The sequence below is a fragment of the Ahaetulla prasina genome, chromosome 9 (assembly GCF_028640845.1).
Source record: "Ahaetulla prasina isolate Xishuangbanna chromosome 9, ASM2864084v1, whole genome shotgun sequence".
Taxonomy (NCBI): domain Eukaryota; kingdom Metazoa; phylum Chordata; class Lepidosauria; order Squamata; family Colubridae; genus Ahaetulla; species Ahaetulla prasina.
In genome coordinates, this window is record NC_080547.1 from 1,733,157 (window position 1) to 1,757,826 (window position 24,670).

The following is a 24,670-nucleotide window of genomic DNA, read 5'->3' on the forward strand; positions in this document are numbered from 1 at the left end:
GTGGACTTCAACTCCCAGAGTCCCTCAGCCAGCAAAGCTGGCTGAGGAACTCTGGGAGTTGAAGTCCACAAGTCTTAAAAGAGCCAAGTTTGCAGACCCCTGACCTAGGTGAATCTTCCCAGGTATAATTTTTCCTGAAGATGGTGATGGCTACATTGCCTGGTTATCATCTGCATTTTTTCCTTGGCAGGGAATCCCTCTGCATTTCACGCTTCACATTTCTCCTCTGGACAGTTGCCAGGTCAAAGGCTTTGACCAAGAGGAGCAAAATAGAACTGTAGCATCTCAGTGCAAACTCCGTCCCTTGTGTGACGTCATGGCGCGTGTTCAAGATGGCATCACATCAGTGTAGACAGGCTTTCGTCCATCCCCCGCGTGGCCCAAACTGCCCCTGCGGATCTCCCTACAATCCAGACTCTGGGTCAAGCAGAGCGGATGCAAATTTCCCACCTTCACAATTTCCTTTGCGGTTTTACTTTAATTCTGGATCTGGCTATTGTAAATTCTGGATCTGGATCGATTTACGATCCCTGGAAGCTTCCAGACTACATTACTTTCTTTTCTTTTCTTTTTTTCTAGACAGAAGGTGAGGTTGCTAGGCAGAAGCACCCTGCACCATTCTTAGCCCTGGCAGATGAATTCCCTGTAGAATTCCAGCTTGCTGGCTGGGGAATTCTGAGATTGTTAAGGGACCTTGTAGGTCATCTAGTCCAACCCTGCGCCTGAGCAGGAGACCCACCACCATTGCTGACAGTTGGCTGTCCAGTCTCCCCTGAATGCCTCCAGTGATGAAGCTCCCACAACTTCTAAAGGCAACTTCTGTTCCATGGGTTGATTGTTCTCACTGTCAGGAAATTTCTCCTTATTTCCAGGTTGAATCTCTCCTTGATCACTTTTCAACTCCTACTGTTTCAACTCCTACCCTCAAAACGACGCTATAGAGCACTGCACACCAGAACAACTAGACACAAGAACAGTTTTTTCCCGAAGGCCATCACTCTGCTAAACAAATAATTCCATCAACACTGTCAGACTATTTACTGAATCTGCACTACTATCAATCTTCTCATCGTTCCCATCACCAATCTCTTTCCACTTATGACTGTATGACTGTAAATTTGTTGCTGGCAATCCTTATGATTTATATTGATATATTGACCATCAATTGTGTTGTAAATGTTGTACCTTGATGAACGTATCTTTTCTTTTTATGCACACTGAGAGCATATGCACCAAGACAAATTCCTTGTGTGTCCAATCACACTTGGCCAATAAAAATTCTATTCTATTCTATTCTATTCCATCCATTATTCATTATTTGGCCCTCAGGGGCTTTGGAGAATAGCTTGACCCCCTCCTCTCTGTGGCAGCCCCTCAAATATCAGAATACTGCTATCCTGTCTCCCCTGGTCCTTCTCTTCCCTAGACTAGCCAGGCCCACTTCTTGCAACCGTTCATCGTAGGTTTTAGCCTCCAGTCCCCTGATTATCTTTGTTGCTCTTCTTTGCACTCTTTCTAGAGTCTCAACATCTAGACAACATCTGGTCACCAAAACTGGATGCCGCATTCTAGGTGTGGCCTTACTAAGGCTTTATAGAGTGGTATTAGTACCTCACTTGATCTCGATTGAATCCCTCTGTTAATGCAATTTAGGATTGAAGTCCACCCATCTTAAATCTGGGAAGGCTGAGAAACCCTGGTCTGTAGAGCAAAAGCAGGTTTCAAGAGTTCACATCTTGCCACCTGCCCATTTTAGGAATAAAAAGCTACCACAGACACCCTCCTCGTCCCTTGGTTCTTAAACATCCCGCTCTTCTCCTGCACTTTTGGACATTGCTGGTTGATCAACACGGACCAACCGTGATTTGGGGTTTGTCACTGCATTAAGTCACTTCTGGATGCCGAGATTCTTTGCAAACGAGATCTCTTTTCTTGTCTTCAACCCCAGGCCTGTGTTCCTGATGCAATTCCCAGGATGGACTTTGACAGCGAGGCCTCCCTGGTCCCTTGCGGGCAAGACAAATTCATCTCAAAGTAAGTCATCCCCTCCATTGTCTCTCTGTGTGAGTCTGCGTCAGGATCTTGGAGAAAAGAGCGCCGGGGGGCAGCGGGTGAGGGTCTCTTTTTGATTCCAGAAACCACGCTGGCGGTCAGATCAATTTTGGCTGAAGGTAACCGCTGTGGCCAGCCTGGAAGAAGGTCATGTCATATCTGCTAGAAGAGTCTTGGTCCCTGCCCCCAAAGGGTGGGTTGTGTGCATTGGGGGCAGCTAGAGAAAAGAGACCCTATCCATCGTTAGAGAAACTATGTCCCGTTCCCCCCCCTCCCCGCAACTTTACAGGTAGTGCTCAACTTAAAGCAATTTGTTTAGTGACGGTTCAAACCGGGGTGAAATGCTCTTGGTTCAGACCGGATCGCCCGATCTGGTAATGATGGTGGTGGGAGGTTTGGAGAATCAGTAGCAAAAATCCCTGCACCCCCACGCCCAGGTGAGCCCCATGATCATCAGAGGGGTTTTTTTTTTTACTTTTAAAAGCATTTTTTCCTTTGGCTGAAAAAATGCTTTTAAAACGAACAAAAAAACCCCCCTGATAATCGCGTGGCTCAGCTGGGATCATCAGAGCCTTTTAAAAGCATTTTTTCTACAACCTCTTCGGCCAAAGAGGTTGTTTAAAAAATGCTTTTAAAACAAAAAAAAAAGCCTCTGACGATCAGGCAACTCAGCTGGGATCATCAGAGCCTTTTAAAAGTATTTTTTCTACAACCTCTTTGGCTGAAGAGGCTGTAAAAAAATGCTTTTAAAACCCTCTGAGGATCCCAGCTGAGTTGCCTGATCATCAGAGGCTTTTTTTTTAAAGGCAAAATAAAAAATGCTTTTAAAAGAAAAGAAAAGCCTCTGACAATCAGGCAACTGAGATGGGATCGTCAGAGGCTTTTAAAAGCATTTTTTTTACAAGCTCTTCGGCTGAAGAAGTTGTAGAAAAAATGCTTTTAAAAGTAAAAAAAACCAACCCAAAAGTTGGCCACGCCCACCCAGTCACATTACCCCCATCACCAAGCCACGCCCACAGAACCGGTAGTAACCAATTTTACATTTCACCACTAGATCAAACTCACAATGGCACTGACAAAAGTGACTTATGACTGTTTTTCACACTACCATGGCAGCGATCAAAATTCAGATGCTTGGCAACTGACTCATATTTATGAGGGTCGCAGTGTCCCGGAGTCATATGATCCCAGGGTTTGCGATCTTCCCACAACCAAAATCATTGGGGAAGCCAGATTCAACTAACAACCACGTTACTAACCTGTCAACAGCAGCCGTTCAATTAACCATGGTGTCAAGAAAGCTTGTAAAACAAGCCAAAGCTCACTTAACAACCCTTAGCCACAGAAATTTGGGGCTGAATTGCGGTCGTGAGTGGAGGGTTGCCTGCATTTCTGTTCACCCCACCACCACTCCCTGTTTCCTTCTAACTCAGTAAGCTCAAACTGCCCAAGGAGCTGCTGATCCAATTCTACAGAGGAATTATTGAGTCTGTCATTTGCACCTCTATAACTGTCTGGTTCGGTTCTGCAACCCAACAAGAAAAATGCAGACTTCAGTGGATAATTAGAACTGCAGAAAAAATAATTGCTACCAACTTGCCTTCCATTGAGGATCTGTATACTGCACGAATCAAGAAGAGGGCCGTGAAAATATTTACAGACCCCTCGCATCCTGGACGTAAACTGTTTCAACTCCTGCCCTCAAAACGACGCTATAGAGCACTGCACACCAGAACAACTAGACACAAGAACAGTTTTTTCCCGAAGGCCATCACTCTGCTAAACAAATAATTCCATCAACACTGTCAAACTATTTACTGAATCTGCACTACTATTAATCTTCTCATAGTTCCCATCATCCATCTCCTTCCACTTATGACTGTATGACTATAACTTGTTGCTGGCAATCCTTATGATTTATATTGATATATTGACCATCAATTGTGTTGTAAATGTTGTACCTTGATGAACGTATCTTTTCTTTTATGTACACTGAGAGCGTATGCACCAAGACAAATTCCTTGTGTGTCCAATCACACTTGGCCAATAAAATTCTATTCTATTCTATTCTATTCTATTCTATTCTATTCTATTCTATTCTATTCTATTCTATTCTATTCTATTCTATTCTATTCTAACCCTTGTTTCCTGTTCCTTCTTCCAGGAATGAACTTCTGTTGCACTTGAAGACTTACAACCTATACTACGAAGGTCAAAACTTGCAACTTCGGCATCGAGAGGTAGGACAAGGGACCCGGTCCCCAAACGGGCGAGAAATTAAGGGCAGAGGAGATTTCGTTGCATCAGTTTATAATAATACAAAAGTCGTAGCAAATGTTCGTTAGGATACAATAATCGGAACTGAGAAAATTATGGCATAAACTGGCCACAACATGGACATTTGGAAAAATGCGCGCATGGATAAAATTTCCATCTGTCAGTTGCAAAAGGCCACACGGCTTGGATCAGACAGTCCTCGACTTACGACAGTTCACTTAGAGACCATTCAAAGTTACAGCAGCCCTGAAAAACGCGACTGACGGCCGTTTTTCACCCTGACGACCTGCACAGCCTCCCCTGGGGGGGTCACGTGATCGAAATTCGGATGGTGGGCAGCTGACTGTCTCCCATCTTCCTAAGCGCGGTCATTCTCTGAACGACTGTGGCGAGAAAGGTCGTAACATGGGGGTACGACTCGCTTCACCAAGGTCTCGCTTAGCGACAGAAATGCTGGGCTCACTTGTGGTCGTACGTCGAGGACTGCCTCTGTGGGATATCTATATATCTATATCTATATATCCATCTATAACAGGGGTCTCCAACTCAGCAAAGCTGGCTGAGGAATTCTGGGAGTTGAAGTCCACAAGTCTTAAAGTTGCCAAAGGTTGGAGACCCCTGATCTATAATCTATCAATCATCTATCAATCATCCATTTTTCATCTATTTATCATCTATCATCCATCATCCATCTATGATTTATATTGATATATTGACCATCATTTGTGTTGTAAATGTTGTACCTTGATGAAGGTATCTTTTCTTTTATGTACACTGAGAGCCTATGCACCAAGACAAATTCCTTGTGTGTCCAATCACACTTGGCCAATAAAAAATTCTATTCTATTCTATTCTATTCTATTCTATTCTATTCTATTCTATTCTATTCTATTCTATCATCTATCATTTGATGATACCTTGATGAACGTATCTTTTCTTTTATGTACACTGAGAGCCTATGCACCAAGACAAATTCCTTGTGTGTCCAATCACACTTGGCCAATAAATTCTATTCTATTCTATTCTATTCTATTCTATTCTATTCTATTCTATTCTATTCTATTCTATTCTATTCTATCATCTATCATTTGATGATACCTTGATGAACATATCTTTTCTTTTATGTACACTGAGAGCGTATGCACCAAAGACAAATTCCTTGTGTGTCCAATCACACTTGGCCAATAAAAAAATCTTTTCTATTCTATTCTATTTATCATCCATCTGCCAGCTATCCTTTATCTATCTATCATCTATCAACCTATCAACCTAATTACCTGCATACATATATATCGGGAAAGACATCTACATCCTTGATCTTTTGGAAACTGACGAAGAGAGGAAACCGGGGGTGGGAGGGTGGGTGGGCGGCTTTCCTTAGCCGATCCTTCTCCTCTCTGGCCGGCCAGGCTCTGCTCTTCACTGAGGGTCTCTCGTTCTTCCCCCACCCCCTGTAGGAAGAAGGCGAGTTGATTGTGGAGGGGTCTCTGAACATCTCCTGGGGTCTCTGCCGGCCCATCCGCCTGCAGATGCAGGACGACAACCAGCGCCTGCGCCCGCCTCCTTCCTCCTCCTCCTGGCACTCCGGCTGCAACCTGGGCGCCCACGGGTCAGTACACCTGCCTGTGTCTGTCTGTGCATGTCTGTGCATGTATGTGTGTGTGTGTGCACTGTCGTATTAGGCATGGCTTGTGCCCCAAAACAAAGGCTAATGATGGGTTGCAGGCGAAGGTCTGCCTCTCCCCCCACTTCTGACACTTCCTTTGTTCAGAAAGGAAATGCAAAGGAGCAGCTGTTCTCTGCCCCAGACACACACACACACACACACCCCGCTCTGAATGGGCTTTTCTCAGGGGTGAAGGGGCTCAGATAGTCTGCTGGGAGGTGGGGGAGGGGATTCAGGATTTTGGGGAAGACAGGAAGCCGCTTTGGAACTCTGTCCCCTCCCCCAGACCTTCCCCCCCTCCTCCTTTCTCACCTGATCAGATACTTTCCCCCCCCCAACATTTGTTCGTTTATATTTTCCAATATTTATGTGTGTGTGTGTGTGTATACAGGTGGGATATCTATCTGTCTGCTTGCCTGCCTACCTATCATCTATCTATCCATCTATCTATCTCCATCCCTCCATCCAGATCTCTCTCTCTCTCTCTCCCATCTTTGTTGGTTTTATAAATAACTCAAGGCGATGATGATATCATCCAACCCACCTTCCTCCTCCTATTTTCCTATTTCCCCCCCACTGTTTGGTGGGTTGGGCTGAGACAGGGATCGGCCCAAAGTCGCCCAGCGAGTTTTCGTGTCTAAGGCGGGACTCGAACTCCCAGTCTCCTGCTTTCTCTCCTGATACCTTAACCACTAAACTAAAATGGCTCTTTCGATCTTTGGGATTCCTCGCACACTCTGGGGATAGTCACTGGGGGGCTCGGCCTGAGATCTGCAGCCCCAGGGACCGCCTGGCCGTTTTGGAAGGACAGCGATTGGCAGGGAAAATGCCCCAAACCTGCAGTTACGACCCTTTGTGTGATAACATATAATTCTCTTTTTTACGTGTTTTAATTTTACTGTTTTGGTTTCAAGATGACCCTCTGTAATCTTTGACTTAAATAAAGGTTTGGACTGAAGGAAGTGAGGGAGGGCAGACCTAAATATTAAAATACCATCCGATGAGAACTCCAGTGCCAGTTCCTGGAATCTTTATTTTATTTTTTATTTCATCCCTGTCTTTTTTACTTTTATAAATAACTCCAAGTGACAACCATACTGAATATTCCTTCCCCTTTTCCCCAAAAACAACAACCCTGTGAGGTAGGCTGGACTGAGAGAGAGAGAGAGAGAGGGAGAGAGAGAGACTGGCCCAAAGTCCCCCAGCTGGCTTTCATAACTAAGGTGGGACTAGAACTCACTGCCTCCTGCTTTCAAGCCTGCTGCCTTAACTACTAGGCCAAGTGGCTTCTCTCTCACCCAAACCCACATCCCCAGGGGGTTCTTGTTGGGGAAAGAGGAGGAGGAGGAAGGAGTATTATGTATGTTCGCTGTCTTGAGTTATTTATTCATAAAACAAATGAATTATTTATTATAAAATAACAGAATATTATTATAATATACTATACTATGTGATACAATGCAGTGCAATACAATACTCAATGGATAATATTTGGGAGTGGAAATTGGATTTTGTCCAGAAGGTTCTGCTCATTTGGCTATGATACACTTAAACTTTTTGAATGAAATTGGGATTATTGAGAGTTTTACCCCAAAGTTTTATCCCCTCTCTCCCTCTTTTTTCTTTCTTTCTTTCTTTCTTTCTCTTTCTTTCTTTCTTCCTTCCTTCCTTCCTTCCTTCCTTCCTTCCTTCCTTCCTTCCTTCCTTTCTCTTTCTTTTTCCTTCCTTCCTTCCTTCCTTCCTTCCTTCCTTCCTTCCTTCCTTCCTTCCTTCCTTCCTTCCTTCCTTCCTTCCTTCCTTCCTTTTTCTTCCTCCAAGCAAAATCCATCCAGGCACAAAGGCTGCTTCATTTGTGTCTGCAGCTGCCCAGATTATACCTTTAAATCCTAGGCAGCTGCACTATTGTAGGATGAGTTTCCTCTGGCTTGGTTCCCATGATGCTGTCATTCCAATGAGCACAGAGTCCTTGGGAACGGACAGCTCAACAATGGGAAGGCCTTCTCGGAGCCTTCTGACTGCAGAGAGAAACCAAGCCTTTCAATGTTGGAACGTTTTGTCAATCCAATAAGTCCAATGGACCGAAGACCTGATCTTATTACTTGGTCCTCCGTGGTTGTAATTGTCCGTCAAGTCCTACATGATAAGTCCATGCAGTTTTCTAGGCGTTTTGGGATCATTCAGATGGCTTCTATGCCCAAGGCAGGACTAGAACTCACTGTCTACCTGGCACCCTTGTTGGAAATATGGAGCTCAGCTTGACTCTCTAAATCAGGGGTCTCCAACCTCGGCAACTTTAAGACTTGTGGACTTCAACTCCCAGAATCCCTCAGCCAGCAAATCTAACATACACAGTACACGCCAAAATGAGGCTTGGGAAAGTAAGTAGAACAGCGAGGGGGGGGGATCAGCTGTGCCGCATGATTTAGCTTCACTAGAAAGTAGGATCCTGCTTTCTAGCAAAGCTAAACCGCATGGCACAGCTGATCGTTGGAAATACCAGTTCGGAGGAACCAGTAGCTTTTTTAAACTACCGGTTCAACCGAATTGGTAGCTAACTACCGGATTGACCGAACCAGTAGATTTTTAAACTAACAGTTTGCCCGAACTGGTAGCTTTTTAACTACTGGTTCAACTGAACCGGTAGTGTTTTTTTTACTACTGGTTCGCCCGAACTGGAGGGAACCAGTAGCATTTCACCCCTGCTTCAACCCCCAACCGGTAGACTAAACATCCTTTGGCTGGTTGGCATCTTAACGAGAATTACTTGCTTCCTAAAACTTGAGAAAGTCCCGTTGGCTAGTCCTGCCCTCCCTTTGGGTCTTAACTTCTTTCTCTCTTTCATGCCCAGGTCTGTCATTAAGCCCACGACTTTGCCTGATATTCAGGTCACAGAGGCCGAGCCCACATCCGAAGGGGACGCAACGGATGAGAAAACAGGTAAGATCGGAAAGGAGGATGCGACTGCTACTCAGACCAAAGGATGGGTGAACGGAAGAAGCTCTGTGTTTCCATGAATTTCCACCAGGGAGGTCTCCGTGTATAGTTTCAGAAACAAGGAAAAATAATATGTAGACGTGTATTTGTTAGATTTACAGTATATCCTGCCTTTCTTTTAGTTTAAGGCAAACTTCGCATAGACCCTCCTCCTCTTTCCTCTGAATTGATTGATTACATCCAATCAATTGCCATCCAAGTCATTTTCAACTCCTAGAGAGCCCTTAGAAAAACCTTCTCCATCTGTCTCTGACCTAGTCCTTAAGGTTTACTACGGCACCCAGTTACTACTGAATCTGAGTCCGGCTCCTTCCTTCCTTCCTTCCTTCCTTCCTTCCTTCCTTCCTTCCTTCCTTCCTTCCTTCCTTCCTTCCTTCTTTATTTATTTCTTTTTCTTCCTTTCTTTCTTTTCTGTCTCTTTCCTATTCTTTTCCTCCCTCCTTTGCTTATCTCCATCCCTCCCTCCCTTTCCTCCCTCCCTCCCTCCTTTCTTCCCTCCCTCCCTCCCTCCCTCTCTTTCTTTCTTTCTTTCTTTCTTTCTTTCTTTCTTTCTTTCTTTCTTTCTTTTTCTTCCTTCCTTCCTTCCTTTCTTTCTTTCTTCCTTTCTTCCTTTTTTCCTTTTCTCTATCTCTCTTTCCTTTCTTCCTTTCTTTTTCATTCTCCCTCCCTCCCTTCCTCCCTCCCTCCCTTCCTATGCCCTTGTGCAAGATGGTTGCAATATATGTTTCATTCCAGGATTAGGAGTGATGCTCAACTCTAAGGATTAATTACTATAAGAGAGTTTCCAGCTTGGACGTTTTTTTAAAAAAATGAGGAGCTTTGTGGCAGGCAGAGCCGTGATTGCTTAGCCCTGAATTATGCCCCAGCATCTGTGATCGGTTGAGAAAGGACAGTAAGCGGAGAAGGGCTTTGTCAGTAGACACACATATGTTCACAAGGACACAGGCCCACACGGCAGATGCCTGCCTGTGGGATTGTGGCATCTGTGGAGAATGAAAATCCCCACAGACCTTTGATGTGATCCAGCTCAGCTCAATGGCTTAGGAATTTGCAAGACCAGCTCTAGAAACTCAGCTTGTGTATACACACACACACACATCTGGCACCCAGGGATGTGAAGGAATCAGCCTGGCTCCTCCTCCCCTTGGCAACGGAGTCCTCCTTCTTTGCAACACAAAGCCTTGTTCCTCTTGAGTTGCCATGGGTCCCTTTCCTGTTTGAGAAAACAGAGGGAGCCGCTGATGGGCTCGAGAAAGGCTGGGCTTGATTTCTTGCCCATCAGAATTACATTTCTTCCCTCAGAAATGACAAGCCAACAGCTTATTGCAGCTCCTAGAACAAGGGTGTCAAACTCGATTTCATTGAGGTTGTGTTTGACCTCGGGGGGTTGGGGGGGGAGCAGAATGGGCTCGATGTCACTCATGTTGGGGGTGCCTGTGGTGGCCCAAGTGTGCCGCCAGTGAAAATGGGCTTCCGAGCTCCGTTTTTGGCTGCGACTGCCTCCTGCAGCCCTCTGCCAGTGAAAACAGAGCCCGCATAAGGCCCTCCCGAGCTCCGCTTTCACTAGCAGAGGGTTGCAGGAGACGGTCACAGCCGAAAACGGTTCTCAGGAGCCCATTTTCACTGCCGAAAGCACCACGGGCCCCATGGACCAGATCTAAGTACACCCAGGCCTGGCGTTTGACCCCCCTGTGTCTTCAACCTTCCAGAAATGGTAACGTACTTGCGGGCTTTTCTGCTGTACCGAATGTGTGCGCGCAGTGTGTGTGTGTGTGTGCAGAAGACCTATCGTTGTGCATTCATCCCCCAGCGAGGCCTTCCCATTCCAGAAAAATTGCTTTCTGTTCCTTGGACAGCAGCCGACATAAGTCCTCTCAACTCTTGGCAACCCTTCGTCCCCTCCCACCCTCTAGTCCAGGGGTCAGCAACCTGCAGCTCTGGAGCCGCCTGTGGCTCTTTCACCCCTCTGCTGTGGCTCCCTGTCACTCAAAATATGCATCACAACTGCCAATATGCGACACTTGCTGGCACGCAATTTATTGAGCTTTTCATTCCGTGGTAGGTAGGCCAATCATGGATAAATCCAAGGAAAGAAAAGTTTCGGAAGAAAACAGAACGTTTAATTCAACTACATATGTTAGTTTTGTGGCCGCTCAAGAAATAGTCAGGCACGGGAAGGGTTTTTGTGGCTCCTGGTGTTTTCTTTTCTGTGGGAAACAGGTCCCAATGGCCCTTTTGAGTGTTTAAGGTTGCCGACCCCTGCTCTAGACTTTTGTCTGAAATGGTGTAGGGTTTCCTGCCTCGGCAGGGGGTTGGACTAGAAGACCTTCAAGGTCCCTTCCAATTCTGTTATTATGTTATATGTAGTCGTGGCTCCTGTTAGCATTTGCAAAAGCCGTAAGCAATGCATTTTGCCCGTGTGCTCCTCTTCCTCCACCCCACCCCAACCATTCTGCAGTCACGGAATGAATAACGCCGGGCTGTGCATAATTTGGAAATTGCACATTTGCAGCCTGACTTCCGTAGGGGCAGAGCTCCTGGGTTGGCTCCACACAACTAGGGAGGAAGCTGAGGTCGGTCCTGCTGCGGTGCAGAGTCTGCTTATCTTACCATCGGCTGGCGGTGGCTGATAACTTCCCCTTCTTGTTTCCTCCCTTAACGGCAGGAGTCAAAGAGCTGTTGCCAAAGCTTCAAGCGCAGGAAGGGGCGAATTGCAGATGGCAGCTTAAGCTGCACCAGCTTTAAAAATCGGAGAACAGTGTGGCAAACCAGTCTTAAGTCCCAAAGGTGTTTATTTTTCAGGAGGCAACTGGACTTTCTCGTTTTTTTTTTGTTTTTTTTTGGAAGACGTTTCGCTTCTCATCCAAGAAGCTTCTTCAGCTCTGACTGGATGGTGGGGAAGGGAAAGGACTTATATTCCTTGAAGATAGGCTTGAAATTTTGGGCTTAGACAACTTAGGACTACGCCGCCTTCGGTCTGACTTAAGCATAGTACAAAAAATTATCTACCTCAATGTCCTACCTGTCAATGACTACTTCAGCTTCAACCACAACAATACACCAGCAAATAATAGATACAAACTCAAGGTAAACCGCTCCAATCTTGATTGCAGAAAATATGACTTCAGTAACAGAGTGGTCAATGCCTGGAATGCTCTACCTGACTCTGTGGTCTCACCCCAAAACCCCCAAAACTTTAACCTTAGACTGTCTACTGTTGACCTCACCCCATTCCTAAGAGGTCTGTAAGGGCCGTGCATCTGTGGGCCTACCATCCCTGTCCTAATATTCCTTTTCATTTGTATCCATTTCATGTATTCATAATCATGTTTATACTTGTATCCATTATCTAAATACCTGCTTGACAAAATAAATAAATAAAATAAAATAAAATTTGCATCCTTTTAGAGGCTCATTGAAGGATGCAAACGACCAGCTGTCTGCAAGGAATATAAATCCTCCCCTTCCCCACCATCCAGTCAGAGCTGAAGAAGCTTCTGGGATGAGAAGCGAAAGGTCTTCCAAAAAAAAAAACCAAGACAGTCCAGTTGCCTTTGGGACAACCATGGCCCGGATGGCTGAGAATCTCTACAGAGATCCAATCAAAGCCAATTCATGTTTTTAAAACCCTTCCTCCCCATTTTGTTAAATGAGGAACCTATAAAGGAGAATATTTGTAGCGCAGGCTTGAAATGAGGAGTCCTTGGCACTCTCTGAGCTTGGTGGTTTCCCAAACTAGGTAACATCATCGGTGCTACTTAAACGAGGAAAAATAAGCGGCTTTTCTACCCTAAAATATAGGAAGAACGGTTGCAGAAACTGGGTGTGCCTAGTCTAATGAAGAGAAGGACCAGGGGAGACAGGATAGCAGTCTTCCAATATTTTTGGGGCTGCCACAGAGAGGAGGAAGGGGGTCAAGCTGTTTTCCAAAGCACCCGAAGACCAGACAAGGAATAATGGATGGAAACTGACCAAGGAGAGATTCAACCTGGAAATGAGAAACTTCCTGGCAGTGAGAACAATCAACCCATGGAACAGAAGTTGCCTTCAGAAGTTGTGAAGCTTTCAAGAAGAGACTGGGCTGCCATCTGTCAGGAATGGCGTAGGGTCTCCTGCTTGGGCGGGGGGTTGGACTAGATGACCCACAAGGTCCCTTCCAACTCTGTTATTCTGTTATTCAGTGGAATGTTTTGCCTTCAGAAGTTGTGGGAGCTTCATCATTGGAGGCTTTCAAGAAGAGACTGGACTGCCATCTGTCAAGAATTGGGAAGGGTCTCCTGCTTGGGGCGGGGGTTGGACTAGATGACCCACAAGGTCCCTCCCAACTCTGTTCTCCTTCTATTCTGTTACCCTTTTGCAATGTTGAAAAAGGTGTCGGCTTTGGAACAAGTGACGTTCCACCTGGGATGGAGACTTGCCTTTTCTAGCCAGTTGCGTTCAGTGCAAGACTTCGGCCCTGCTTTATTTTCGATGCCCCCCTCTCTCCTCCCCCTTGCCCCCTCCCCAGGCTGCTCTGTGGTCTGAAGCGGAGCAGAAGAGGAGGCAATTAAAAATGGATTAGCAGGAATTTCATTATGCAGGGGAACTGCACCAGGAATCCAGGAAAACCCCTCTGGGGATAGAATATAAATTTAAAAGCCGTTGGATTGGAGCCTCGTCCCCGGTTCAGTTGGGCTGGGGGTGGGTGGGTGGGCAGTCATAGTCGCTGCTGCAGAAACAGAAGGGGAGGAGGGGGGTTGCTTCTCTGCTGTGCCAGGAGCTGAATCTGCAAAACAGAGCCAATTTATTTACCTTAATAACATTGGTGTTGTTGCATTAACAGGGCGGTGTGATGTGAAAGCTCTCATATGGGCATTGGGGAGCCCCAAGAAAACTTTAGTTCCCCCTATAAGAGTGATGGCTAACCTTTTTGCCATTGTGTGCCAGGAGGTGGGGGGCGAGGGGTGTGTGTGTCACGCACGCGCATGCCCACACCCATAATTCTATGTGCCCCACCCCCACACATGTGCGTGCGACCCCCCCTCCCCCCTGCTCCTAGCACACAATGGCCCAGTAGGCCCGTTTTTCTCTCTCACCTGGCTCCAGAGCCTCTCTATGAGTCTGGGGAGGGCAAAAACGGCCTTCCCCATCCTTCCGGAGGCCCTCTGTAGGCCAGAAACTGCCCGGTTGGACAGGAAGTGACTTTTTTGCTGTCCCCAGCCTCCAGAGACTCCTAGAGAGCCCACTGATAGGTTCACCATCACGGCCCTATAAGGATATAATAACAAGAGGAAGTCATATATCTCCAGGTTGCTTTCAGACCTGCCTGCTCTGCAGGGTTGTTGTGCAGGAAAAATAAGAGGGTTAGGGTTTGAGGGATAGAAAAGGGACAAATATGTAAACAATGTTCTTATTTCCCATCTTCTTATTCCCCCCCCCCTTTCCTCCCCCTTTAATTTTCTCATACTTTCGGTGTACTGGGAAATTCTAACAGAACTATTTGAAAAGACAAATGTGTAATGCCAAATAATTTTGGAAAGGCTCAACAAAGGCTGAGTGGTTGCTTCTGGGCTTCAAACTGAGCTCCTCAATTAGGAGCGACTATCAAAATGATTCCCCCCCCACTTTTTAATTTCAGGGATTAGAAAACAACCCACCAATAATCCCAGCGAGCTACATAGCCTTCCCACAAATTTCATCGTCCAGTGGCCAAAAAAAAAAAATTAATGAAACTCCCAGGCTGTAAAATTGACTCGAAAAGCCCAAACAGAAAAAGAAAGTTAAGCCAAAGGCATTTTTCGGATATCTACAGAAATCGGACGATGGCCGAGCTTTTTTTGCTGGTCTGGTCGCCAGAACAACATCTGTGAATTTCATCTCACAATAGTGGCGTCGCTCCAGGCCACAAAAGGAGAGCGAGACAGATTGGCTGCCGAGCCTCTTTGGGACGGACCGAGAGCCACGAGGCGGATTCCGTGGGTTTGATGAATTCCAGCATAATTTAATTGCATTTCCACCGAACAGTTAGTTCCAATTAATCCGGACTGTTTTCTCTCTGCTCTGCCTCTCTCCTTAGAACGGTGAAATTAAGATTCAAGAGAGCCCTGCGTAGCAAATCTCCTTTTGCAGATTGTACGCATGATTCTCTGCACACATAAGGTGGTCTTTGTTGATGTGGAAAAGCATCTCTCTTTTTGGTGGAAGGACGTAACAACGGAGAGCTGGCTCCTATCTCTAAAAGGCGTCCATTCATCGGATGTTTCTCCCTGCTCAAGGCAGGTCTTGAAATGTTTCTCTTTCTAGAGAAGGGAAAACAAAGGGAATATTGTCTGTCTCCATACATCTACATTGTGTGTGTGTGTGTGTGTGTTTTCCACAGTTTAAAGTGTCCTTCTATACTTGACAGAGGTGTTGGAGGAGGTTTATATAGATCAGGGGTCTCCAACCTTGGCAACTTTAAGCCTGGCGGACTTCAACTCCCAGAATTCCCCAGCCAGCTGATGACGTCGATAATCCTAATTTATTACGTTATACAGGTAGTCCTCGATTTACGAAACCAGAATTGAGCCCAAATTCCCATCGCTAAGCCACATAGTTGTTAAGCAAGTTTCACCCCATTTTATGACCTTGCATGCCACAGTTGTTAAGTGGACCACTGCAGTTGTTAAGTCGGTAAAATGGTGGTTGAGCAAATCCGGCTTTCGCGTTGACTTCGCTTGTCGGAAGGTCCCGAAAGAGGATCACGTAAGTGCGGCGTGCGGTCATTAAGCAAATCCACCTTCCCCCCCACCCCCCCGTTGCTTTTGCCTGTCCGAAGCCAGCTGGGAAGGTCACAAAAGACCCTAGGAGGCCATATGTCAGTTGCCAAGCCTCTGAGTTGTGATCACATGACCGCACGGATCGTACGTGTGAAAAACCACTGTAGGTTACTTTTTAAAGTGCTGTTGTCAGTTTTGAGTGGTCACTAAATGAATGGTTGTAAGTCAAGGTCTACCTGTTCTGCCCCAGCTCCCCAAACACGACAAACTCTCTGAAGTTAACTCAAAGACAGGAGCGCCAGCAGCCCCCAGGAAAAGTTTCTCTCTCACTGCAGACTAACAAGTCCGTCCAGCTAGAAGATGAATACTTGTCTGCCACATCTATTCATCTCCTCCCCCTGCCTTTTATCCCCACAGCTAGGGTGGGGCTTCGCTAGCAGCAGGGCTCTTTCCATCCCAAGGACCGGCCCATAGATTTCCACTGTTCTCCTCTCCTCTGCCTTCTTTGCATCTGCGCTTCAGGCACTGGACCCAACTGTTCCTCCTCTTCCTCATCAGCCACCTCCAGACTTGGGGGCTGTTGATTCTCCATCTGAGGGCTGACGGATGGCTCGGGCTCCTCCTCTGTCTTTCTCTCTCTCTCTCTGCCACCTCCATTCCCTCCTCCCCCTTGGAGCTCTCAGGGTTTTTTTATTTATTTGCATTTATATCCCGCCCTTCTCCGAAAACTCAGGGCAGCTTACTCTATGTCAATATGTATTGAGTATGTCAATAGATGGTCTTCATCCATTTGTATATTATATACAAAGTCAACTTTTATTGCCCCCAACAATCTGGGTCCTCATTTTACCTACCTTATAAAGGATGGAAGGCTGAGTCAACCTTGGGCCTGGTGGGACTTGAACCTGCAGTAATTGCAAGCAGCTGCTGTTAATAACAGACTGCACTAGTCTGTTGAGCCACCAGAGGCCCTTGATTCCCACGCCTCCTCCTCCTCCTCCTCTGATTCTGCTGCTGGAGGAGTTGGCAGCCGACAGACCACAACACTACTTGTATAAATCTGACTCGCAGCAACTAGGAGCATTGTAGAGTGCCCCTTCCCCATTTTACAGGTGTCGCTCACACCTAGAAAAGAGGGGGGGACATGCGTCCCAAAGGAACGCCTCCGATCCTTCGGACGCCTCCGATGTTTGCATGCTTTTAAGGCATCTTTGGAACTCTGCATTTCAGAGGACAACGAGTTCAAAGCTCAACTAGAAGAGACGCCCCAACTCATGCGGACACGGAGCGACGTGGGCGTGCGCCGCAGAGGGAACCTTCGCACCCCCAGCGAGCAGCGGCGGATCAAGCGCCACCGCTTCTCCATCAACGGGCATTTCTACAATCACAAGGTGAGCCTCACGGGAGGGCTGGCAGGGGGGCTGGGGTGGGGAGTCTCTTCGGCAAACCAAGCGAGAAGATCTGTAAAAAAGATGTTGAGACTCTGGAAAGAGTGCAGAGAAGATATTAGGGGGCTGGAGGCTAAAACCTAGGAAGAACAGCTGCAGGAACTGGGTATGTCTAGTTAAATGAAAAGAAGGATGAGGGGAGACATGATAGCAGTGTTCCAGTATCTCAGGGGTTGCCCCAAAGAAGAGGGAGTCAAGCTATTCTCCAAAGCACCTGAGGGCAGGACAAGAAGCAATGGGTGGAAACTAATCAAGGAGAGAAGCAACCTAGTCGATCATATTGTCTTTTAATCTAACATTGTCCTTGCCCACATTGTGCATGGCTTATAGCAGCTTCCTTCTCCTCTAACAAATGTCCCTTGCCTGTTTCTTCTCTCTCCTTCTGCTTCCTCCCTCAGACATCCGTGTTCACCCCAGCGTACGGCTCCGTCACGAACGTCCGGATCAACAGCACCATGACTACACCACAAGTTCTGAAGCTGCTACTCAACAAATTTAAGGCATGTTTTGTTCTGATTCCGATTGGTTGCCACTGCAGGTGAAGTCCGGGGTGGGCCAGCTTTCCTGCCTAGGGTACCAACACCAAATCTTCTCTTCTCTTTTTCTTAATGATTCCCTCCCTTATTCTATCTATCAAGGCTAAGCAAACCCTGTTTTTAAAGCTCCATTCCGGGGGCATTTGAAGGGTTACACCAGGGGTGAAATCCAGCAGGTTCTGACAGGTTCTGGAGAACCGGTAGCGGAACTTTTGAGTAGTTTGGAGAACCGGCAAATGCCACCTCTGGCTGGCCCCAGAGTGAGGTGGGAATGGAGATTTTGCAGTATCCTTCCCCTGCCATTCCCACCAAGCCACACCCACAGAACCGGTAGTAAAAAAAATTGAATTTTACCACTGGATTACACCCTCTGCTTGATCAGGACTGCAGGGGTCTCTTCGGAGGTGGGATTTTATACAGAGCAATGAAAACAACTCAATACTATCAAGTTGTAATTTTGTCCCAAAGACAAAATGGGTTTGCTTGCTAGGTTTTTTGTTTTAAAAAAAATCTTACCTTTTTTTTTTGTTTTGCATTTATATCCCACCCTTCTCCGAAGACTCAGGGCGGCTTACACTGTGTTAAGCAATAGTCTTTCATCCATTTGTATATTATATACAAAGTCAACTTATTGCCCCCAACAATCTGGGTCCTCATTTTACCTACCTTATAAAGGATGGAAGGCCGAGTCAACCTTGGGCCTGGTGGGACTTGAACCTGCAGTAATTGCAAGCAGCTGCTGTTAATAACAGACTGTCTTAGTCTGCTGAGCCACCAGAGGCCCTTCCTTCTACCTTTATTAGTGTTTATATATAACTCAAGGCGGCAGACATGCCTAACATTGAGGCAGAGGTTTTCAAACTTGGCAGCTTTAAGACTTGTGGACTTCAGCTCCCAGAATTCTCCAGCCAGCTATGAATTCTGGGAGTTGAAGTCCACAAGTCTTAAAGCTGCCAAGTTTGAAGACCTCTGTATTGAGGGGTTCTTGGTGCTCTCTGAACTTGGTTGCTTTCTTGCAAACTAGGTTATATTAGTGCAGCACTGATGATGTTACCTAGTTGGGTCATGAAATGCCTGCAAGAAAAGAACCAAACTCAGAGACCACCAAGGACCCTTCATTAGGACCTCGAGCTACAAATATTCTTCTTCTATCAATACCTAATATTCCTTCCGCCTCCTATTTTTCCCATAACAACAACTCCATCTTGCCCAAGGCAGGACTAGAACTCACAGTCTCCTGGTGATCGAAGTCACCTAGCCAGGTGTTGTGCCCAAAACGGGGCTGGTTTCTACTTTGCTACCTTAACTATTAGACCAGACTGCCTCAACTGAAGTCAGGATATCAGGAGATGATGATCTGGACATCTGGAACTCCTTAACAAGGCGACCCAGTCTTGGACTGCTTGGAACAAGGAGCGTTTGGGGAGATGGTTCAGGGTTGCATGCGTGGAGAACTAATACTCTTTTTTCCCCTGCTTTCAGATTGAAAACTCAGCGGAAGAATTTGCTTTGTACATTGTACATACCAGTGGAGGTGAGAAAGATGTTTTTGTGTCTTGCAGTGGTAGGGTTTCTCTTTTTTGCAAGCTTTTTCTTTGACCCATGGTCCTCTCTTGGGCCTCGCTCCAGCGAGCAGGTGGGTGAAGTCAGGATAAAGACACTTATAGGGGTAAGAACAAATATTAACGTTAAAATCCACTGTTGTATTTGCCTGTTTTGTTATTAAGCATTTCTCAGCTTTAAGATGCGTGAACTTGCTGGCTGGGGAGCTCTGGGAGTGGAAGTCCACACCTTTTAAAGTACCGTATTTTTTGGAATATAAGACACACCTTTTTCCCCCAAAAAAGTGGGTGAAGATCTGGGTGTGTCTTATACTCCGAACGTAGCCCCGCTAGGAGGTCAATAAGAATTGTGGGCCCCACCAGCTTGGGGCCCACAATCATTCTGGCTGCGGAAAGATTTTGGATGCCGCCTGGGAATCCAACAGGCGCTGTTTTCATCTAAACCGGGAGAAGTTTCTGGATTTGTGTATTAGAGGGAGGCCATTTTTTTCCTCCTGTTGGTTAACCTGAGTGGTTCATGAGGTCTGGGTCCCACTCCCAACCCTCCTCCTTCTTCTCCATTTCCTGCAGAGAAGCAGAAGCTGAAGGGCACAGATTACCCACTGATCGCCCGGATTCTGCAGGGACCGTGTGAACAGGTTTCCAAGGTTTTTTTGATGGAGAAGGACCAGGTGGAAGAAGTCACGTATGATGTGAGTTGTTGTGTGGTGGGAATCCATCCTTCGCTTATCACCTAGAGATGCTTCCTCAGCGTCCAACTTCTTTGGAGGAGAACATGCTAGGCCCACCATTAAAAACTTCTGCCAGGCTCTCGTTCCAAAATCCCCATGTCTCCAGGAGATAGCTCTCCACTTATTTGTGTAATTATTTCTCATTATCTATATTCATAATTGACTTGCTTATAAATTATTGAGAGCTATTTTGAGTACTTGCTGCTATGTTTATTTCAGGGGTCGCATATTCTTTTTTTTTTTTTTTTTTATTGAAAGAGTTTTAAAAAAACAAAAACATTTTCCCCCCTTTTTTCCCCCTCCCTCCCAAAAAAAAACAAAACACCCCCCTCCCTCCCCCACCCCCCGGCTTCCCGGGTCAATCACAAGGTAAAGTCCAATCCAAATAACCACATCCAAAGCTTTTCATCTCCCAACCCCCTCCCCATTACATAAAATAACTTTCTAATTATTCAAAGGCAATCTGATATTTCTTAATCTGATATCTGTTTTGTAGATAATCAATCCATTTTTCCATTCAATTAAATATCTTTCCTGCGTATTGTCTTTTAAAACGCTGAGATTTTAGCCATCTCAGCCAAATTAATAACTTTCAATATCCATTCTTCTATTGTAGGTATCTCTTCTTCTTCCAATATTGTCCAATCAACAGTCTTGCTGCTGTTATTAAGTTCAAAATCAATTTAGTCTCAATCCCTGTACAATCCATTATAATTCCCAAAAGGAAAAATTGTGGCAGGAACTTTATCTTCTTCTTCAGTACATTTTGAATAATCCACCAAATTCTTATCCAAAAGACCTTAATTTTCTTGCAAGTCCACCAAATATGAAAATATGTAGCATCATCACAATCACACCTCCAACATTTCGCTTGGATATTAGGATACATACATGATAATTTTTTGGGATCTAAATGCCATCTATAAAACATCTTATAAAAATTTTCCTTAAATTCTGTGCTTGTGTAAACTTAACATTTCTAACCCAAATTTTCTCCCATGTTTCCAACATTATTGGTTCCTGAATATTCTGTGCCCATTTTATCATACAATCCTTTACCAAATCCTTTTCCGAATCTATTTCAAGCAACACATTATACAATCTCTTTATATGCTCCTGGGTCTGATTTCTAATTTGCTTTATTAAATTTTCCTCCCTTTGCATTATACCAATTTTTTGATCTTCTTTCCATCTAGCACTTATTTGCCCATATTGAAACCAAGTATAATTCCTCCCTTCTTCATTTAATACCTGTAATGATTTTAATTGCAATCTACCTCCTTCAGCATACAAAAGTTCTTTATATGTAATCATTTCCTGTTTCTGTTCTATATTTATATTCTCTATTGCATGTCTAGGGCTCGCCCATATAGGAATCTTGTAATCTAATTTATAGGAATATTTATTCCAGACCCGCAAAAGAGCACTTCTCAACACATGATTCTTAAAAGCCCTATCCACTTTTTTCCATAAAATAAGTACGCATGCCATCCATATAACAAGTCATAACCTTCTATATTCAAAATTCTTTCCTCTGTTAAGTTAAACCAGTCACTTATTACTGAAAGGGTTACTGCTTCATAATATAGTTTAAAGTTAGGCATTCTTAAACCACCTCTTTCCCGTGAATCCTGTATTATTTTCATTTTAACCTCGCCTTTTACCCTGCCATATAAATTTATTAATCCCACTCTGCCAATCTTCCAAATTTTTATCCTTTTTAATTATAGGTATCATCTGGAACAGAAACAAAAATCTAGGTAACACATTCATTTTAATAGCCGCAATCCTTCCCAATAGGGATAACTGCAATTTCTTCCAGCCACTCATATCATTCTGAACTTTTTGCCATAGCAAGTCATAATTATTCTTATAAAGTTTCTTGTTCGATGAGCTAATATAGACCCCTAAATATTTAACCTTTTTTACTACCTCAAATCCTGTCATTTCCTCTAGTTTTTGTTTCTGTTGTATAGACATATTTTTAATTATCACTTTTGTTTTATTCTGATTTATTTTAAATCCTGATACCTTTCCATATTTATCAATTACTTCCAACAAAAATCTACTTGAATTTATAGGATTCGTTAACGTAACCACTACATCATCTGCAAAAGCTCTAACTTTGTACTCATATTGTCTAATCTTACTTCCTCCTATTTTCATTAATTCTCGTATTTTATCTAATAATGGTTCCAGAGTCAAAACAAACAATAATGGTGATAAGGGACATCCCTGTCTTGTTCCTTTCGCAATCTTAATAACTTCTGTCAAACTACCATTTACTATAATCTGTGCTGTTTGCTCTCCATAAATCGCTTTAATTATTCTAATAAAACAGTCTCCAAATTGCATTTTCTCTATTAATTTAAATAAAAAATCCCAATGCAATCGATCAAAGGCTTTCTCTGCATCCAAAAAAATAAGTGCCGCTGAAGTATTCTTCTTTTCCAAATATTCCAATATATTAATAATCTGTCTAACATTATTCCTCATCTGCCTCCCTTTTATAAAACCAGATTGATCAGTATGAATTCTTTGTTGTAAAACTAACATTAATCTATTTGCTATTATTTTTACAAAAATCTTATAATCATTATTTAAAAGTGAAATCGGCCTATAGTTACCAGGTTTAGAGCAGTCTTGCTCCTCTTTCGGTATCAGTGAAATAAAAGATGTTTTCCATGACGGGGTATTCTACCCTAATTGTATCTGATTAAATAATTCTTTAAGTGGGCCTAATATTTCATCCTGTGTTTTTTTATAATAAGTTGCTGTAAGACCATCTGTACCAGGGGTTTTCCCCATTTTTAATTGTCGCATATTCTTATTTTCCGGGGGTTTTTTCCAGGCCCACAAAATAGAATAGAATAGAATAGAATAGAATAGAATAGAATAGAATAGAATAGAATAGAATTTTTTATTGGCCAAGTGTGATTGGACACACAAGGAATTTGTCTTTGGTGCATAGGCTCTCGGTGTACATAAAAGAAAAGATACGTTCGCCAAGAATCATAAGGTACAACACTTAATGATAGTCATAGAATAGAATAGAATAGAATAGAATAGAATAGAATAGAATAGAATAGAATAGAATAGAATAGAATTCTTTATTGGCCAAGTGTGATTGGACACACAAGGAATTTCTCTTGGTGCATAGGCTCTCAGTGTACATAAAAGAAAAGATGCCTTCATCAAGGTACAACACTTACAACACTTAATGGTAGTCATAGGGTACAAATTTAACACTTAATGATACAACACTCAATGATACCTACTCATTCAACCCTTAAAGAGGTGGGTGTTTAACTTAGCACAATCCACTCCATTAGTTTGTTGTGGAAGAAGTGTGGAGACACGATGTTGTCTCCAACCTTTCAGGTTCTGGAGGAAATGTGAGATATGAAGGTCCCGTTTACATGTGCTTTATTCCCTTGGTGGCCTAGAGGTGGAGTTCTTGCCTCACAAGTAGGAGGCCAGGAGTTCGATCCTAGGTAGAGGCAGATATTTCTCTCTCCGGGCACAATGAGAATATATCTGCTGAACAAAACTCCGCATCGGCAACAGGAAGGGCATCTGGCCATTAACACACTCTGCTAACTCCATTCAGTTCACTCTGCCCAGACTCCACCCTGAAAGGGATTATGGGGTCGTTAAAAGATGATAAAAAGTCCCTGGCAGTCCACGAGGTTTGCAAAAACTGGGTGTTCCCAAATCACCTGCCTCACTTCTCCATACTTTGTCTGTCTTTGCAGGTCGCTCAGTATATTAAATTTGAAATGCCTGTTCTAAAGAGCTTTATCCAAAAACTTGAAGAAGAGGAAGACCGGGAAGTGAAAAAACTAAAGCACAAGTAAGTTCTTTCTCTCTGGGGAACCAGCAACAGGGAAGGAAATTGCTAGTAATCTTCTAATCCGTAGATGACAGGTAATCCTCAATTTGCAACAGTTCGTTTAGTGACCAAAGTTACAGTGGTACTGAACTTACAACCATAACAGAATCTCTATGGTCGCATGATCCAAATTCAGACAAATTCATACACTTGGCAACTGATTCAAAGATGAAGGATGTCCCCTATCTTCTGGAAAGAAGAACCCAAAGATAGATCAGGAAGCACAGAAACCTTGTTGTGTTAATCAGGGAATCCCAAAAGGTGCTTCTTCAAGAGGCAACTGGACTTTCTGGTTTTTCTTGGAAGACGTTGCGTTTCTCAACCAAGAAGCTTCTTCAACTCAGCTCAGAACTGAAGAAGCTTCTTGGATGAGAAGAGAAACGTCTTCTAAGAAAAACCAGAAAGTCCAGTTGCCCCTTGGAAAAAAGAGGCAACCATTGGGACAACCCTGACCTCTATGATGGAGAATCTCCATAGACAAGGGGTCGGCAATCTTAAACACTCAAAGAGCCACAAAGGTCCTACCCAGAAGACCCCGTTCAATTCTGGAGCTGACCGGAAGTTCGATTCCCCCATCATAGTCTCCTCCTAGCATGGCGTTGTCGTGTCCCACTCCTCCGCTGACGGCCGGGTCAGGGAAATCCGAATCAGGCGTGCCTCTGCAGCTCTGCCAAAGTCCTAGCAAAGTCCTCAGAGCAGGCAGGAGACCAGAAAGTGACTTCAGCAAGATATGTTCGACTTTGCCTGACTCAGAGAATGCCAGAAAGCAGATCCT

General features: G+C 44.5%; 1 protein-coding gene across 4 annotated transcripts in view; it reads left to right on the forward strand.

Moving 5' to 3' along the window:
• RASSF2 (Ras association domain family member 2) overlaps positions 1–24,670 on the forward strand; it is a 47,131-nt gene that overhangs the window by 17,212 nt on the left and 5,249 nt on the right. For 2 of the 4 annotated variants that reach the window (XR_009156449.1, XM_058194123.1), the window contains exons 2-11: positions 873–1,104; positions 1,949–2,034; positions 4,217–4,292; positions 5,787–5,938; positions 8,844–8,932; positions 16,957–17,117; positions 17,573–17,674; positions 19,193–19,244; positions 19,843–19,964; positions 23,759–23,856. Coding sequence is in view for 3 of the 4 variants with exons in the window: in XM_058194123.1 (XP_058050106.1) it covers positions 1,099–1,104; positions 1,949–2,034; positions 4,217–4,292; positions 5,787–5,938; positions 8,844–8,932; positions 16,957–17,117; positions 17,573–17,674; positions 19,193–19,244; positions 19,843–19,964; positions 23,759–23,856 (944 nt within the window). In the remaining variant the exon portion in view is untranslated. The remainder of the gene's footprint in view (positions 1–872; positions 1,105–1,948; positions 2,035–4,216; positions 4,293–5,786; positions 5,939–8,843; positions 8,933–16,956; positions 17,118–17,572; positions 17,675–19,192; positions 19,245–19,842; positions 19,965–23,758; positions 23,857–24,670) is intronic. The other 2 variants (XM_058194124.1, XM_058194125.1) reach the window with 1 other exon arrangement.